Source organism: Otolemur garnettii, unplaced genomic scaffold (genome assembly GCF_000181295.1).
Source record: "Otolemur garnettii isolate 467f Iridium unplaced genomic scaffold, OtoGar3 scaffold00011, whole genome shotgun sequence".
NCBI lineage: Eukaryota > Metazoa > Chordata > Mammalia > Primates > Galagidae > Otolemur > Otolemur garnettii.
The window spans coordinates 28,677,802-28,693,412 of NW_003852406.1; the positions used below are offsets into that span (position 1 = coordinate 28,677,802).

At 35.8% G+C, this 15,611-nt stretch overlaps 1 protein-coding gene across 1 annotated transcript in view; it reads left to right on the forward strand.

The window, feature by feature from the left end:
* SCAPER (S-phase cyclin A associated protein in the ER) overlaps positions 1–15,611 on the forward strand; it is a 444,723-nt gene that overhangs the window by 28,354 nt on the left and 400,758 nt on the right. Inside the window, exons 2-3 of the mRNA XM_012801961.2 lie at positions 3,709–3,772; positions 13,263–13,380. Of these exons, the coding sequence (XP_012657415.1) occupies positions 3,767–3,772; positions 13,263–13,380 (124 nt within the window). The 5' untranslated portion in view covers positions 3,709–3,766. The remainder of the gene's footprint in view (positions 1–3,708; positions 3,773–13,262; positions 13,381–15,611) is intronic.

A 15,611-nucleotide genomic window follows, 5' to 3' on the forward strand; every position in this document is an offset into this window, starting at 1 on the left:
CTGTTTTTGGCCGGGGCTGGATTTGAACCCACCACCTCTGGCATATGGGGCTGGTGCCTTACTCCTTTGAGCCACAGGTGCCACCCGTCATTGCTGTTTTTAACTGGCCGGGGCCGGGTTCGAACTTGCCAGCCTTGGTATATAGGGCCAGTGCCCTACTCACTGAGCCACAGGCGCCGCCTCATATATTTTGAGTTTATTGTAGATAGCATGTAGTTAAATCTTTTTTTTTTTTTTTTTTTTGAGACACAGTCTTACTTTGTCACCCCTGCCAGAGTGCTCTGGCATCATACCTCACAGCAACCTTTAACTCTTGGGCTCAAGTGATTCTCCTCCTGAGTAGCTGGGACTACAGGTGCCCAACACAACACCCAGCTATTTTTTAGAGATGGGGATCTCTATTATTAGAGATGGGGTCTCACTCTTGCTCAGGTTGGTCTCAAACTCGTGAGCTCAGGCAGTCCATCCACCTCAGCCTCCCAAAGTGCTGGGATTACAGGCATGAATGTAGTTAGATCTTATTATTATTATTTTTATATTTACCCAGGTACTGTATGTCATTTGATTAGAAAATTGAATCATTTACTTTTCTTTTTAAGCCAGTCCCACTCTGTTGCCCAGGATAGAGTGCTATGGTGTCAGCCTAGCACACAGCAGCTTCAAATTCCTGGGTTCAAGTGATCCTTTTGCCTCAGCCTCCAGAGTAGCTGGGACTACAGGAACCCACCACAATGCCCAGCTAATTTTTCTACTTTTTAAATTTATTTTTTATTTTTATTTTTAGTAGAGGCAGGCTCTCACTCTTGCTCAGGCTGGTCTCTAAACTCCTGAGCTCAAGTGAATCTCTTTCCTCAGCCTCCCAGAATGTTAGTATTATAGATGTGAGCCACCTATTAAGCTTGGCTTAATAATTTACTTTTAATGTAATTATTGATAGGTAAGGGCTTATTATTACCATTTTGTTAATTATTTTCTGTTTTATAGTTCTTTTTTCTTATTCTTCCTCATTTCCTGTCTTCTTTTGTGGTTGGTGATTCTTCGTAGTGGTATGCTTTGATTTCTTTCTCTTTTGTGTGTCTACTGGCGGTGGTTTTCTTTGTAATTACCTGAGGCTTACATAACACATCTTATAGTTGCAACAGTGTATTTAAAGCTGATGACTTAACTTTGACCACATAGAAAAACTACATGGTAACTTCTTCTCCAACATGAAGTTGCTAATATCACAAGTTCTATCTTTTATATTTTATAGTTATTTTTAAAGTCTTGCAACTTTTATACTGAAGGTGATTTTTCCTCTCCCTTTACAGTATTTGAGTATATTGAATTTGTGTATATTCTTACCTTTACAGTGAGTTTTATTTTCATTGTCAGCATCTTTCTGTTTTAACTTACAAAAATGCTCAAGAACTCCCTTTAACATTTTTGTAAGGCAGGACTAGTGGTGATGAACTACCACAACTTTTGTTTATTTGGGAGGGTTATAATTTTATATAGGTTACTTGGAAGGCCTCACTGAGAACGTAATATTTATGCGAAGATGAATGAATCCTGAGTGTTGCAGATGGGGTTGTGAACAGGTATAAAGCCCTGAGGCTAGAATGTGTCTGGCATGTCGTGAAACATAAAGAGGCCATTGTGACTGGAGTGGAATGATGCTGGGGAGAAGAGGTTTGTGGAGCTAGAAAATTTTGGGTGTGGTAGGCTACTATGAGGACTTCAGTTTCTACTTCAGTCCTCTACTATGAGGACTCTGGGTGAGATGGAGAGACATTGGAGATTTGTGAGCAGATGCACTGCATTAAAAAAAAAAATAACAGGCTGGGCACGGTGGCTTACGCATGTAATCTTAGCACTCTGGGAGGCCAAGGTGGGTAGATTGCTTGAGCTCAGGAGTTTGAGAACATTCTGAGCATGAGAAAGACCCTGTGTCTACTAAAAATAGAAAAAATTAGCTGGTTATATTGGCGGGTGTCTGTACTCTCAGCTACTTGGAAAGCTGAGGTAGAAGGATTGCTTGAGCCCAAGTTTGAGGTTGCTATGCGCTATGATGTCACAGTACTCTACTCAGGGTGATGGAGTGAGACTGTCTCAAAAACCCCCCAAAACCAAAAATCAAAAAAGAAAAAGAATATAGACATACACACACACACATATATCAGCTTCACTAATATCTCATTCCATATACTATACAATTCCTCCATTTAGAAATGGTTTTTAGCATATTCACAGAGTTGTATAATCATCACCATCACAAATTTTAGAACATTTTGTCACTTCCAAGAAACCTTATGCTCATTAGTAATCACTCTCATTTCCTCCCAACTCCCCAGGATTAGGCAACCATTAATCTATTTTCTGACACTGAATTTGACTGTTCTGGACATTTTACATAAATGAAATCATACAATATATGGTTTTTCATAATGTGGCTTTCATGCTTTCACACTATTTTCTTTTATGGCTGAATAATATTCCATTGTTTGGATATACCCTATTTATTCATTCATCAGGTGATGGAAAATTTGGGTTGTTGCTAGTTTTTGGCTATCGTGAATAACACTGCTATGAACATTTGTGTGTAAGTTTTTGTACGGACATACGCATATGTTTACATTTCAGGTGCTATTAATGCGTATTAAAGGAGCATATTTACTTGACTAAGGATAAATGACCTAAGTTTTTGTCCCAGAAGGAGGTTTGGCTATATTTTTTTTTTTTTTTTGAGACAGAGCCTCAAGCTGTCCCCCTGGGTAGAGTGCCATGGCATCTCAGCTCACAGCAACCTCCAACTCCTGGGCTCAAGCGAGTCTCCTGCCTCCGCCTCCCAAGTAGCTGGGACCACAGGCGCCCGCCACAACGCCCGGCTATTTTTTGGTTGCAGCCATCATTGTTGTTTGGGGGGTCCGGGCTGGGGATTAGAACCCGCCACCCTAGGTGTACGTGGCTGGCGCCTTAGCTGGTTGAGCTATAGGCGCCGAGCCGGTTTGGCTATATTTGCTCCTTTCTTTTCTTTGTTTGTTGTCTCTTCTTACAGGGTTAGGCCATTTGTTTTTCTAATGATTTCCCTGTCCCTTTGTATTCTATCTAGTTTCTCTGCTTTGGTTTTCTTTGAATTTGGTCACATTAAATAGGTTTCCCAAAAGATAGGGTCAATTCTCTGTAGAGCCTTATATAATTAGTAATTAAGATATGATACAAACTCAGTTTATGAAAATCCTTAAGGAGAAATTACACAGTATTTTCTGTTCTGAGTTGGGACTCACTAGTGAATCAATTAAGTGAAAACAACATTTAAAATATGAAATAGAATCTCACACAAGAGGAACAAATATTACTTTATGAAACTTGTTTCAATTAATATGTATGTGAACTGGATCAAGATATAAAATGTGTGTATGTTTGTTTGTGTTTATGGATTGTATTAAAGTTTGAAGTCCCTGGGTTAGTATATCCTAGACCTCTCATGTAATTAACATTGTTTTTCTTCTACTTTATTTTTATTTTTTGGAGGGCAATGAAGTATTATTCAGCATAGAATATTTAAATCAAGCTATATCATATCCAAATAGGCAATATATGTATAAGAGCAATTTTGTTGTTTTTGTTCAGTATAAACATATGTAGATGAACTTTATATCTTTTTGTGAATAAATATGATTTTCTGATAATGTTATGACTAAGAACATATGTATTTTTTTATTGTAGGAGTCACACCTCATGGAATTATGTGGTAAATGATCTTGGCACAGAAAAGGATTAAAGAATGATGGTAAGTGATCAAGCTACCTTAAAGATGAACCTTAAATTTTGGGGCTCCTTCTTTTCTTCTTTCCTTCTATTTTTCATTTATTTAGGGTCAGGATCTTGCTCTGTTGCCCAGGCTGGAGTACAGTGGTGCAGTCGTAGCTTACTGTAGCCTTGACCTCCTGGGGTTAAGAAGTCCCCTTGCCTCAGCCTCTCAAGGGATGTTAGGCCTGTGCCACCATGCCCAGCTTATTTAAAAATTTTTTTGTAGTGATGATGTCTTGCTATGTTGCTCAGGTCTGGAACTCCTGGCCTCAAGTGATTCTCCCACCTTGACCTCTCAAAGTGCTCAGGATACAGCATGAGCCACTGTTCCTGGTCTTCCTTTATTTTTAAAATATAATATTTGTTCTGGGTAGTGCCTGTGGCTTAAAGGAGTAGGGTGCTGGCCCCATATACCAAAAACTGCAAAAAAATACATATATAATATTTGTTCCCTATGATACTCTGTGGAACACATTGTGTAAAGCCTAGTCATAAACTGAACAGCTGTTCAATCTTAGAGTGCAGGAATCCTTGCTGCTCCTACACTTGCCCTTAATATGTGTGATACTCACAACTGGAATTCATATGAAAACTAACTTTTAAAATGTCTTTATATTAAATAGTTAGAAAATTATGTCTGCCAACAGCCTGACTTGCTTTCCTTCTCAGGGGCCAGACAACTCTTGAAGAAACCATAGTCTTTTTGGGCCAGGCACCGTGGAAGTTGGACTAGGGTAGTTCTTGAATCTGGAATGGCAATTGATATAGTAGTGAAACTCCCCTAGAGAGCCAGGGCGAACACCCCACACTTTGCTCTTCTAACTCCAGATTTTCAGGCAATTCTAAGTATCTTAAACTATTCAAACTAAAGAGTGAATGTAGTTATATGAGAAACCCAGTTTGCCTAGATACTCAGTTAGTGACTGATTATCTTTGGGTTTTGATGATTTTGATGGGTGTGTTTTTCTAAAGTGTAGGGCTCAAGGAAGAGTCCCCTTTTCTGGGTGGAAGGATGGGAGATCTGTCTATGTGTTCTTATCTTATCCCTCCCACTCCACACTCCTTCTCAGTTATAAGGAGTGGTTTTTCATATTTGTCATTTGGAGTCATTTTCCTTCTGTCTGCTATTTCCTGACATTTCCTACAATAGGAGGTCTTTTTGTCATAAACTCTGGTTTGTCAGAAAATGTCTTTTTTTTAATGCACTAATTTTGAAAGATGGTCTTGCTTTTCACAGCTAGGTTGACAGATTTTTTTTTCCTCTCAATATCTTGAAAAAAAAGATTCCAGTGTCTTCAGCTTCTTTTTGATTTTTAGAGATTTCTTTCATAAACCATTTAATGTAATTCTAATATTATATCCAACATTTACATGGCTCAAAATTCAAACTGTAGAATAGTACTCAGAGAAAATTAATTTTCTTCTTCCTTTCTGGAAAATTTCCTTTAATTTTTCTTTCAGTGCAGTTTGCTTGGTAACAAATTTCTTAGAGTTTGTGTGTCTGAAAATATTTTTATTTTGCCTTCATTTTTTAGGCTATCTTGTCAGTTAAATAATCCAGATTTGTACAGAGCAATCTTTCAGTATTTTAAAGATATTCTACTATTTACTGGTGTTTATTGTTTCTGTTGGAAAATCATCTGAGAGTTTTATTGTCAGTCCTTTAAAGATACTGAGTTTTTATCCCTTCTGGATGTTTTTAAGATTTTCTCTTTGTTTCAAGTTTTCATCAGCTTTTCTATGATGTGCTTAAGTGTGGTTTTCTTTGTATTTATCCTGCTGAGGGCTTTGTAGAGCTTCTGGGAGAATTTGGCTAATATCTTGAGTCATTTTTAAAGCCATTTCCTTTTAAATATTTTTTCTGTCTCTCTGTTCTTTCTTTCAGGGTTGGTAATTATACCTTTCAGGACTTTTTCACTGTATCTCATGTTATCTCTTGTTTTCTGTTATATGTGTTTATATTCTTATTTTCCTCTGTACTTTCATGCAGATATTTTCCACTGTTATATTTTCCAGTTCACTAATCCTTTTTTCTGCTGTGTCTAATTTGTGTTAAACCAATTTATTGAGCTCATAAATTTAGTAATATTTTATTTCTCTTCTAGAATATCCATAAGAATAAGAATCTCAGTTTTTGTTTTTTGCTTTTTTTTTTTTTATTTTTTATTTTTTTTGAGTCAGTCTCAAACTGTCACCCTTGGTAGAGTGCTGTGGCGTCACAGCTCACAGCAGCCTCAAACTCTTGGGCTTAAGTGAGTCTCTTTGCCTCAGCCTCCCAAGTAGCTAGGACTACAGGCGCTCGTGACAACGCCTGGCTATTTTTTGTTGCAGTTGTTATTGTTGTTTCAACGCCTGGCTATTTTTTGTTGCAGTTGTCATTGTTGTTTAACTGGCTGGGGCAGGTTTCAAACCCACTAGCCTCAGTGCTGTAACCACTCTGCTACAGGCACCGAGCCTTAAAGGAATATTTTCATATATTTCTATGTGGTGGTTATTTACTTTCAGAACTTTGAAGGTTTTATTTTGTTGACTTCTTACATTCATTTGTTATTGCTGATAGGAGACACTTGTCAGTTTTATTGTTACTACTGTAAAGGTACTTGTGACTATTTGTAAGATTTTCTTTTCTTTGGTTATCAGTAGTTTTCACCCTAATATGTCTGGTGTTTGTCTTTTTATTTTACCTTGTTATTTAAAATTTTGAGAAATTTAAACATTTTATTTGTAGTGCCTCTTGATTCTGTGATGATCTTCTTTTGATGGCTTTGGAAATTTTTAGCCTTTATATGCTCTAATCGCATTTTTGTTTCTCTTTTTCTCAGGCTTCAGTTTTTGTTCCTATGTTTGACCTTTTATTTCTTATGTCTTTGTGTTCTTTTCTATTTTTTCTATTTTCTGTTTTCATTCTGGATATTTGAGTCTTGTTCACTTATTTCTTGTTAAATTCATTCATTGAGTTCTTAATTTCAGTTTTTAAATTTTATATTTTCCAATTTTATAATTTCTATTTGCCTGATAATTCTATAATTTTGATCATATGTTAGTATAGACCTGTTTTTTATAATTTTTCTTGGTCTTTAGCCATTTAACTTGTTTTCCACTGTGCCTAGTAATTTATGATTGGGTATAGGAACTTATATAGGGTGGTCATAAATTGCCAACAACCTTTATGGCCACTCTGTATATGAATAATTGAACAGATAATTTGATGCCTAAGATGCAATATCTTCTCTAGAAGATTTACTTTTGTTTCTGGCAGATGCTAGCGATTCTGGGAATTGCAGTTTATTCTAATCCTCTTGGGGACTGAGATAATTCAAAACTGCCTCCATTGTTTGTTGGGGCTAGTCTATTTCTGAATTACCCTGACTTCTGATATGAAGCTCTTCTGGATCCTAACTTCAAGCCTGGCATTGGATACATTTTGTCTCTGTCATTTTTGTCTATCAAAATTCTGCTCAGCTTCTCTGCCTTGGCCTCCTCTGTTAGAATTGTCAGTTGCCTTTGAGGGAAAAGCAGCTCTGATTGCTGGATTCTCCTCTCTAGGTTTTTGTTTTTCCCCAAAACAAAAAATCTTGGCATCATAATTGGTCACTTCTTCCACTTTTTTCTGGTGCTCCTAAAATATTAAAAATAATATTTTGTTCAGCTTTAAAAATTTTTCTCAACGAGATGGTTGGTCTGAATTAACTAGTCCTTTGTAATTAGAAAGGGAACCAATGGATTAGAAGTTTATTTTTCATTCACTTAATAGCTCAGTGCAAGAATTAACATGTGACCTTCTGCCTTATGATTCTGGGACCAAATCTACTCTCATTTTTTGATCTCTTCATTCTTTCAGACTCCTGTGCTTGCTGGAACCTCTGCATCCAGCCAGTAAGTCAGGGAAGACTGAGAGCGAGAGAACCTAAATAATGAGGAGACCTTTCTTTTCTTTCTCTCTCTTTTTTTTTTAATAAGGCTGTTTTCCCCTATAACTTGGTCGTGTGGCTGCAAGAAGACTGGGAAGTGTTGTCTAGCTTTGTGACAGGAGAAAAAGAAAATAGTTTTGGTGAGCATATGGTAGTCCTTGTCATAGAGGCTATTCTTGTAATTTGGGCTTTAGATGATGGCTTAGCCTAGGGTAGTGTACAAGATATGCTGGTCGTGTTTTCAAGGTATACTATTTAGGAGATAGAATTGATAAGACTCAATGTATTACTTAGAGTGCAAGATAGAAATAATTTTTTCCCCTTCTAGTAGTTTAGCAGCATTAGTTCATCCAGAGTTTTACCTTTAGAAAATTGTGACTTATCAGTAAGAACTGAGAAGGTTATTCATAAATTACTGAACAGGATTCTAGCTCATCATTCTGTAATACTGGAGAAATTGTACCAGTTATACAATTTCTCAGGTAAGTTTCATGGTTTATAAAAATACAGGCAAGTGTTATCATGCTCAGAATTTTAATATATTCTTCATACTTCCTAAAATATGAAGGGCTTTAGTAGTGAAAATTTAAGAGAAAGATTCTTTATTGAATTATTCAGAAAGCTGAAAAATCAGGGCAGTGCCTGTGGCTCAAGGAGTAGGGTGTGGTCCCCATATACCGGGGATGGTGGGTTCAAACCTGGCCCCAGCCAAAAACTGCAAAAAAAAAAAAAGCTGAAAAACTATTTTAAAAAGATATGAGAATTTCATTTTATGGGCAAGCAATAGTATCAATGGATTTTGAAAAACTTGTATAAAGGAAAAAATTTTATGGAGGAAGAAACATAAAAATTTAATAAACAATGCTTATAACCATTTCAAGATGGGGGGAAGTTGTTAAGATAGAATTTAGTTAGTTTTTTTAAACTAAGAGAAAAATTTCTTTTTCTAATCTGAGAGCAGGTCTCAGAAATATTAGTCTCTTCGGTGAACATTCCGAACACTTGCTTTCTTAGATTATATACAGTAAGATCTGAACATAAAAATCTTCTGCTTAGGACTGACCTTTATGCTTTTAATTGAAACATTAAATATTTGAACAAGTCTCTGAAATCTCCGTACAGCACTAGATGGCACACTGTGACTTTGGATGAAAATAGACATATTTTGTTGAAGATTCCTGTAAGAAAAGAATTTATGTACAAATACTATTCCAAAAATGGAATGAAGTTATGAAGTTTCTCAGTATCATTTGTTGCATTTCAAACCCTTTTCCTTAGATTAAAATATTTAAAACTATTTTATTTATTACTGACAGTTTTGAAAGCATTAGATTACTAAAAGTGATTAGAATTTGAGTTTTTACTGAAAGGAGTCCATTCAGTATATATTACTGAAAGCATCTGAGCTTAAAATGAAAAATGACTTTTAGTCAAATGTAGTAAGATGAATAGTTATAATGTTTTTGCATGTAAAGTATTGGAAGCAAAAATAAAAACAAAAGTCTTGAACTGATGGCATTTTCTTGAATGTGTGTCTGTGTATGTTTACTAAGTATGAAAGAACTAACTACCTTGGTAAAATTTATGATACAACTGAAATGTTTACAGAAATAAAGAATCTTAGATTTGAAGTTTTCTTATCTAATTATTAACACAACATTGCTATCTTGTGATTATCCATTTTAGTTCTTTGAAACTTATTAATTTATGAAGACTCCAGATTTTCTGTGGTTGCATAAGAGAATTATCTCATACAGAATTGAAAGTAGGCCTTCAATTTAAACTTGTTCATTTGGTCTGGAAGAAATAGTGATTTTCTTGGTTAAAACAATGGTTAGGTAGCCTAGATGATAAATGCCAGTGTAAGTTAGAACTGACTATTGAGAGGTGTACTAAAGGAAGAGGGTTTATGGTGTTATATTTATTGGAAGGTACAGGCAGTCCCCAGATTATGAATGAGATAGGTTCTGTAGGCGTGTTCTTAAGTTGAATTTGTATGTAAGTTGTAACAGGTACATTTACCTGTTACCTGTAATAGCCTCTGTAAGTTGTATATCATTTAGATGTTTGCAACTCAGAGGCAGGGACTAACTTTATGGGAGTACCTGGAGAAGAGATGATTCAACAATTTTGCAAACTTAGAGGGCACCATTTGGAGCTAGGGCAGTGTTCACAGATGAAACAGTTTCAGTGAAAGCTTAGTGAGTCTGCTTGGCTATCCCAGGTTAAAGTCAGAGGAATGAAGAAATGTTAGTACAAGTATTCATGGCCTCTCCTCCCAATGTATTAGAGTAGGAGGGAGCCGTCTTTGTTTTCCTAGTAGTTTGGAGTGGTTGGTGAGTTCATTCATTTGTATATGGAAACCCAATTCCTGTCACCCAGGGATTTAGGACCTATGATTATTCCCTTTCCCAACATAATACAATTGCTTTCTCTATTGGATCATCCTTCTCATCATGTAAATATGACAGACTATCACTCATCCTAAAAGCCCTTTCTGTTCATTTCTTTCTTTCTTCTTCCTTACGACAAAACTCAAAAAGATATTTTCTATACTGTGTGTTTTCTTACCATTTCCTTTTGAACACCTTTTGGTCAGGATTTTGACTGTACCATTCCACTGAATAGGAAGTAAGTTATTGATTTATTAATATTGGAGTTTATTGTGAATTATTCTTTATCACTTCTCATACAATGCAAGGCTGTCATGCTCATTGCTGCTTCTTTAAAGGTAATGAGTTATTTTTTATTCTTCTGTATGCTTTTAGGATGTTTCTCCTTGTTTCTGGTTATCGTTTTTCTTTGATGAGCTTAGTTGTAGTTTTCTCTGTATTTATCCTGCTTGGAGTTTGTAGAGCTTCTGGGAGGATTGGACTTATATCTTTTTTTTTTTTTTTTATTAAATCATAGCTGTGTACATTAATGCATTTATGGGGTACAATGTGCTGGTTTTATATACAATTTGAAATACAACAAACTGTTTAACATAGCCTTCACCACACTTTCTTTCTTATTGTGTTAAGACATTTGTACACTACTCTTAATAGATTTGACATGTATATCTTTTGTCAACTTTATACTGTCAAAGACATTTGTGGGGCAGCTGGTGGAATTTTTCTGTAAGTTAGAAAATAATTCTGTGTTGATGATAATTTCCTGATTTTGATAGTTGTAGGACAGTTATATAGGAGGGTATCCTGGTATACAGGAAAAACACACTGAAGTATTTACCGTCAAGAGGTATCATAACTGCAATTTATTCTCAAGTGTTAGGGTAGTTTGTGTATTTTTTGTGCTAATTTGTGACTTTTCTAGAATTTGGATTTATTTCAAAATGAAAACTAATATGTATCTGATCGTCTTTCTGGTCACATAGCCACCCCTGTTTGTGTACAAGTCGTTTGTGGATGCTTCACCTAAAATGGCAGAATTGAGCGTTTGCCACAGTGTGGCTTGCAAAGTCTAAAATAAAACATATCTGGTGCTTTGTAAAAAACATTTCCTAACTCCTGCCCTAGAGTGTACTGTAGTGGTTTTTTTTCTTCTCTCATAGTTATACTTACTCATTAAATTAATAAAGTCTTTCACTTGAGAATATGTTGCTTTACCTTCACATATTCCTCAAATAAACAAGTAATTAAAGTCAACCAGTAGGTGGGGAGAATGGAAAACAGAAAGCACCATAGTAACATATTCCAGGGGGAGGATGAGAAGAGCTAATGGTTTTCACAAATAGTACTTTGGCTGGTGTAAGGCTGAAGACAAGAACTGTACAGAAATGCTGTAATCTAGCAAGAAAATGAGTTTCTCAAGAAAATGCCGTAATCTAGCAAGAAAATAGATTCCCAGTTATGAAACTACTTTATGTATATATAAGAATTTAACAAAGAAGTAAACATTATGGATTATGAGAGCTGAGTTTCTTACTGTTGGAGAAAGAAGCTTCAAATAAGGAAAGGAAAAGCCTAAAATGAACCCTGTGGTATACAGTGAATATCAGAAGTATCAATATAATCTTATGATTTAAAAAAATCTCTGTCCAGATAGATCCAGGGAAGTATAGTGTACATTAATGTGCTGACATGGAGTTCTTACTACCACATTCTGTGAGTTGATTGGGTGGTTCTCGTGATGTAGTATCGAGTGGGGTGCGGGGATGGTAGCGGTTACTTGGGGGCTCACTTGGAGGGCATTGTCCAGAATGGCTCACACAGTAGGCAATGCTGTCTGTCAAGTGGGGACTGTCAGAGTAGAGTGCTGCATGTGTGTGGTCTCTCTATTTGTGGTTGGGCTGCTCATGGCATAACAGCTGGATTTTAAGAGTGACTGTCCAAAGAAATCCAGGTGGAGGCTACAAATCTTAGGACTCAGAAGTTGTGCTGTGTCCCTTCTGTTGCATTTTATTCATCAAAAAGCAAGTCACAGAGCCAGATTCACAGGGAGCGGAGTACACAGGGCATGAACACCAGCAGGTGTGGTTCATTAAGTGGGGAGGGGAACATCTTTGGAGACTATTGGCTAGTACATGTATTATTTTTTGCTCTTACATGTTTGATGCATTTATTCGGGTTGTTATTTTGAGGATAAGTCCAATACCTTGTATTTCTTTATGTTCTCCTCATAGTGCTTTCCACATACTACATTGCCTAGTACATATTTGTTGCCTTAGGATTCAGGAATGCTGAAAGTGTGGTCTGCAAGAACTAAAAGAGGGCATAAAAGCATCCTAATACTTGGGCTTGGATTTTGGGCTGGGCCTAGTGGTGTACTTGTTTCAGACAGAGGCATATTGCCCACGTGGTGTTAAGGGTTAGGTTAGGAAGCTACGTCCTCATGCTCATATGGCTACTTTAGGCTCCCTTTCTTCTCATAGAAATAGACTATTTTCACATAGCATTCATAAGTGGGGACGTAATTTCCTTTATTTTACTGGACTTGGCTTCCAATTTACCCAAGGTCTTTGTGGTGCTGTGTAGGCTAGTGTTATTTTCAGAAGTGGCTGAGTGGGGCTAGAGCATTACACACATTGTATGCAGTGATTTGAGTTTTAAAATTTGCAATTTAAATGCCTTGTTACAGGAACTATTGTTTAAATACCAATAACATGGAGATAAAATTGTGCAACTAATCAAGAGGAGATTGACTTTAGCACTATCTTTAGGAAATGAAAGATTTTCCAAAACATTTTATGCTGCAGAGAGTTTTCAGTAGAAATATTACATATAGCATGTCTGTAAAAAGTGATCTTTTTCACACTTGGGCCTGTTGATAATGTAGGGTGGTGCTGATAAGGATGTTTGTGCACCTCAGAATACCTTTTCACAACTTACGTTGCATTTATTCTTAAAATTACTTATTTTTAAAGTTGTAAAATTTGTTGTTTTTAGACTTAAAAAAAGACATGACTTTCTTTTCTCTGACAAACTTTTAAATCCCAAATGAGTTTTAAGTGTTTCCTTTCAGAGAAAGTGTGAGAAATAATAATTTTGTTAAATATATCCTATATGTTGACTAATAAGTATTTAATACTCTAATAAATATTTTCTTTTCCAAACATAGGCTTCATTCCAGCGCTCCAACAGTCATGACAAAGTAAGGAGAATAGTTGCAGAGGAGGGTCGTGCAGCAAGAAACCTGATAGCTTGGAGTGTTCCCCTGGAAAGCAAGGACGATGATGGTATGTATTAAAAATTAGTTTAATATTTTGTTTTAAATTAAAGGATATGTTTAGTCCTAAATGTAGACAGACTGAATACTGTTTACAGTTAGAATTCTTGGGCAAATTAGTATACATTAAATAAATAACTTTTATTTCTTTTATATGCAAATAGTTTTATAAAAGTTTTGCTCTTGCAGATAGTAGTGAAATTGTGTTTGTTGTGTTGTTATGACTGGCAGGCATATTAGAAGTTTTTTTGAAGTTGTAAGAAATTAAAAAAGAAGTTATAAGAAATTTATATTTTTTTCTCTTAATTTTTGTAAAAATGAAAAACGGTTTAAAATTAACTCTATTTATAATGATTTAATATAATGTTTTAGAAAATAAAAGGAATTTCTTTAGTTCTCATTATTATTTGAATTAGGAAAAAATATCTTCTTCCTTAAATCTTCCTCCTTTATTGGCTAGGTGTAGTAGGAAGTCAGTGTTTCTGGGAGTATAGAAGATTGAATACGAGTACAGAAAACAGCGGGTTGGAGTGTCCTAATGGAGACCTCACTTTGAAATTTTCTGAGGGCTTACAGAGTATTCTGCACATTTGGGCTTTTCTGATGTCTTTTCATGATGAGATTCAAGTTTATATTTTTGGTAGGAATTCTATAGAAATGATGTGTCCTTTTCACTGCATCAGAGGAGGCTCGTGGTATCTATTTAACTCATTATTAGTGAGTTTAACTTGGATCAGTTGGTTAGGGTGGTGTCTGCCAGATTTTTCCACTGTGAGGTAACTACTGTTTTCTTTTGTAATTAAAATAGTTTAAGGCTATATAAATATTGTTTCTGTTGAAACAGTCCACACACTGCTTGTACTTCCATTGATAATTCTTGGCTTTTAAGTTATTACCCTGGTGGTTGCAAAATGGTGATATGCTAATTCTATCATTCCTTCCATATTTATTAGTTAGCCTTCTAATGTAAGGAAGAGCCTTGTCTTTTTTTCTTGACTTTTATGGGTGTATTTATATGTATTTTTTATTAATTTTAAATTTGTGTGGACTCATGGCTTCTTATGATACTTAATGGGTTATAATCTATTTCTCTGTTTTGATGCCCAAATTCTTCCAGGTTTGTCTTCATAGGAGACCTTTTATTTTTGTTTTGTTTTATAACTTTGATGTATCTCACAATCACTAGTTAGTTCTCATCCATGTTGACTGTCCATAGATTTTTGAGAGTGGTAACAGGTACATAGGTAACCAAAGTCTAGAGCTTGTTTGATGAATCTTCATCCTCATTATATTTTCTGGATGATTGCACACAGATATGGTATGGGACATTCCTTATTCCTTTGGCCCAGATAGCTTCATCGAGCCTGGTTATCAGTGCGCACATCTGGAGTCCCCATCTCCTTCATAGCAAATTTCCAGATCTCTTTGAATGCCTGAGGGGCATGTTTCTTGAAGCCCACTCTGTGGATACGCTTGTGAACATTGATAGTGTATTTCCGGGTCACCACCTCACTGATGCAGAACGGCCCTTCTTCTTACCACCCTTCTTAGTGGGAGCCATTCTGCCATACCCAAGTTATAAGGAAGAATGCTAAGGATTATGAGACGAGGAAGGTGGTGGTTGCAAGTGGGGAGACCCCTTAGTTGTCTCCTATTTTCTTTGGACATGTTCTTATCATTCTTGGAGAACATTCTCATACAAGATGTTTTAAGCTAAATAAGAATTTATACATGTTTTATTCTTTTTACTTTTACATTTAGTTTTGTTTAAAATTTAAAAATTCTAATCTTTTATTTTACATTTAGATCTCTGATCCATTGGTAATTTATTTTTACGTATAGTGTGTGGAATATATCTAATTTTGTCTTTTTCCTTATAGCTAACAGGTTGCTTCAGCATCACTACTGTAAAGTCTGTCTTTGCCTCAGTTATTTGAAATTCCACCTTTTCTGTAGATTGAATTTCCATATGGACTTATATTCTGTTCCACTAGCCTGTTTATCTAATTCACGTGTTGAGTACCACACAGTTTTAAGTATAGAGGTGTTACAGTGTTTTAAAATATCTGCTTGAACCAGTCTTCTCTTGTAGCTTTTTTTCTTAGTGTTCCTGGCTATTTGTAGAGAGTAGTTATTTTTTTATTTATTTATTTATTTATTTATTTTTTTGAGACGGAGCCTCAAGCTATCCCCCTGGGTAGAGTGCCATGGCATCACGCTCACAGCAACCTCCAACTCCTG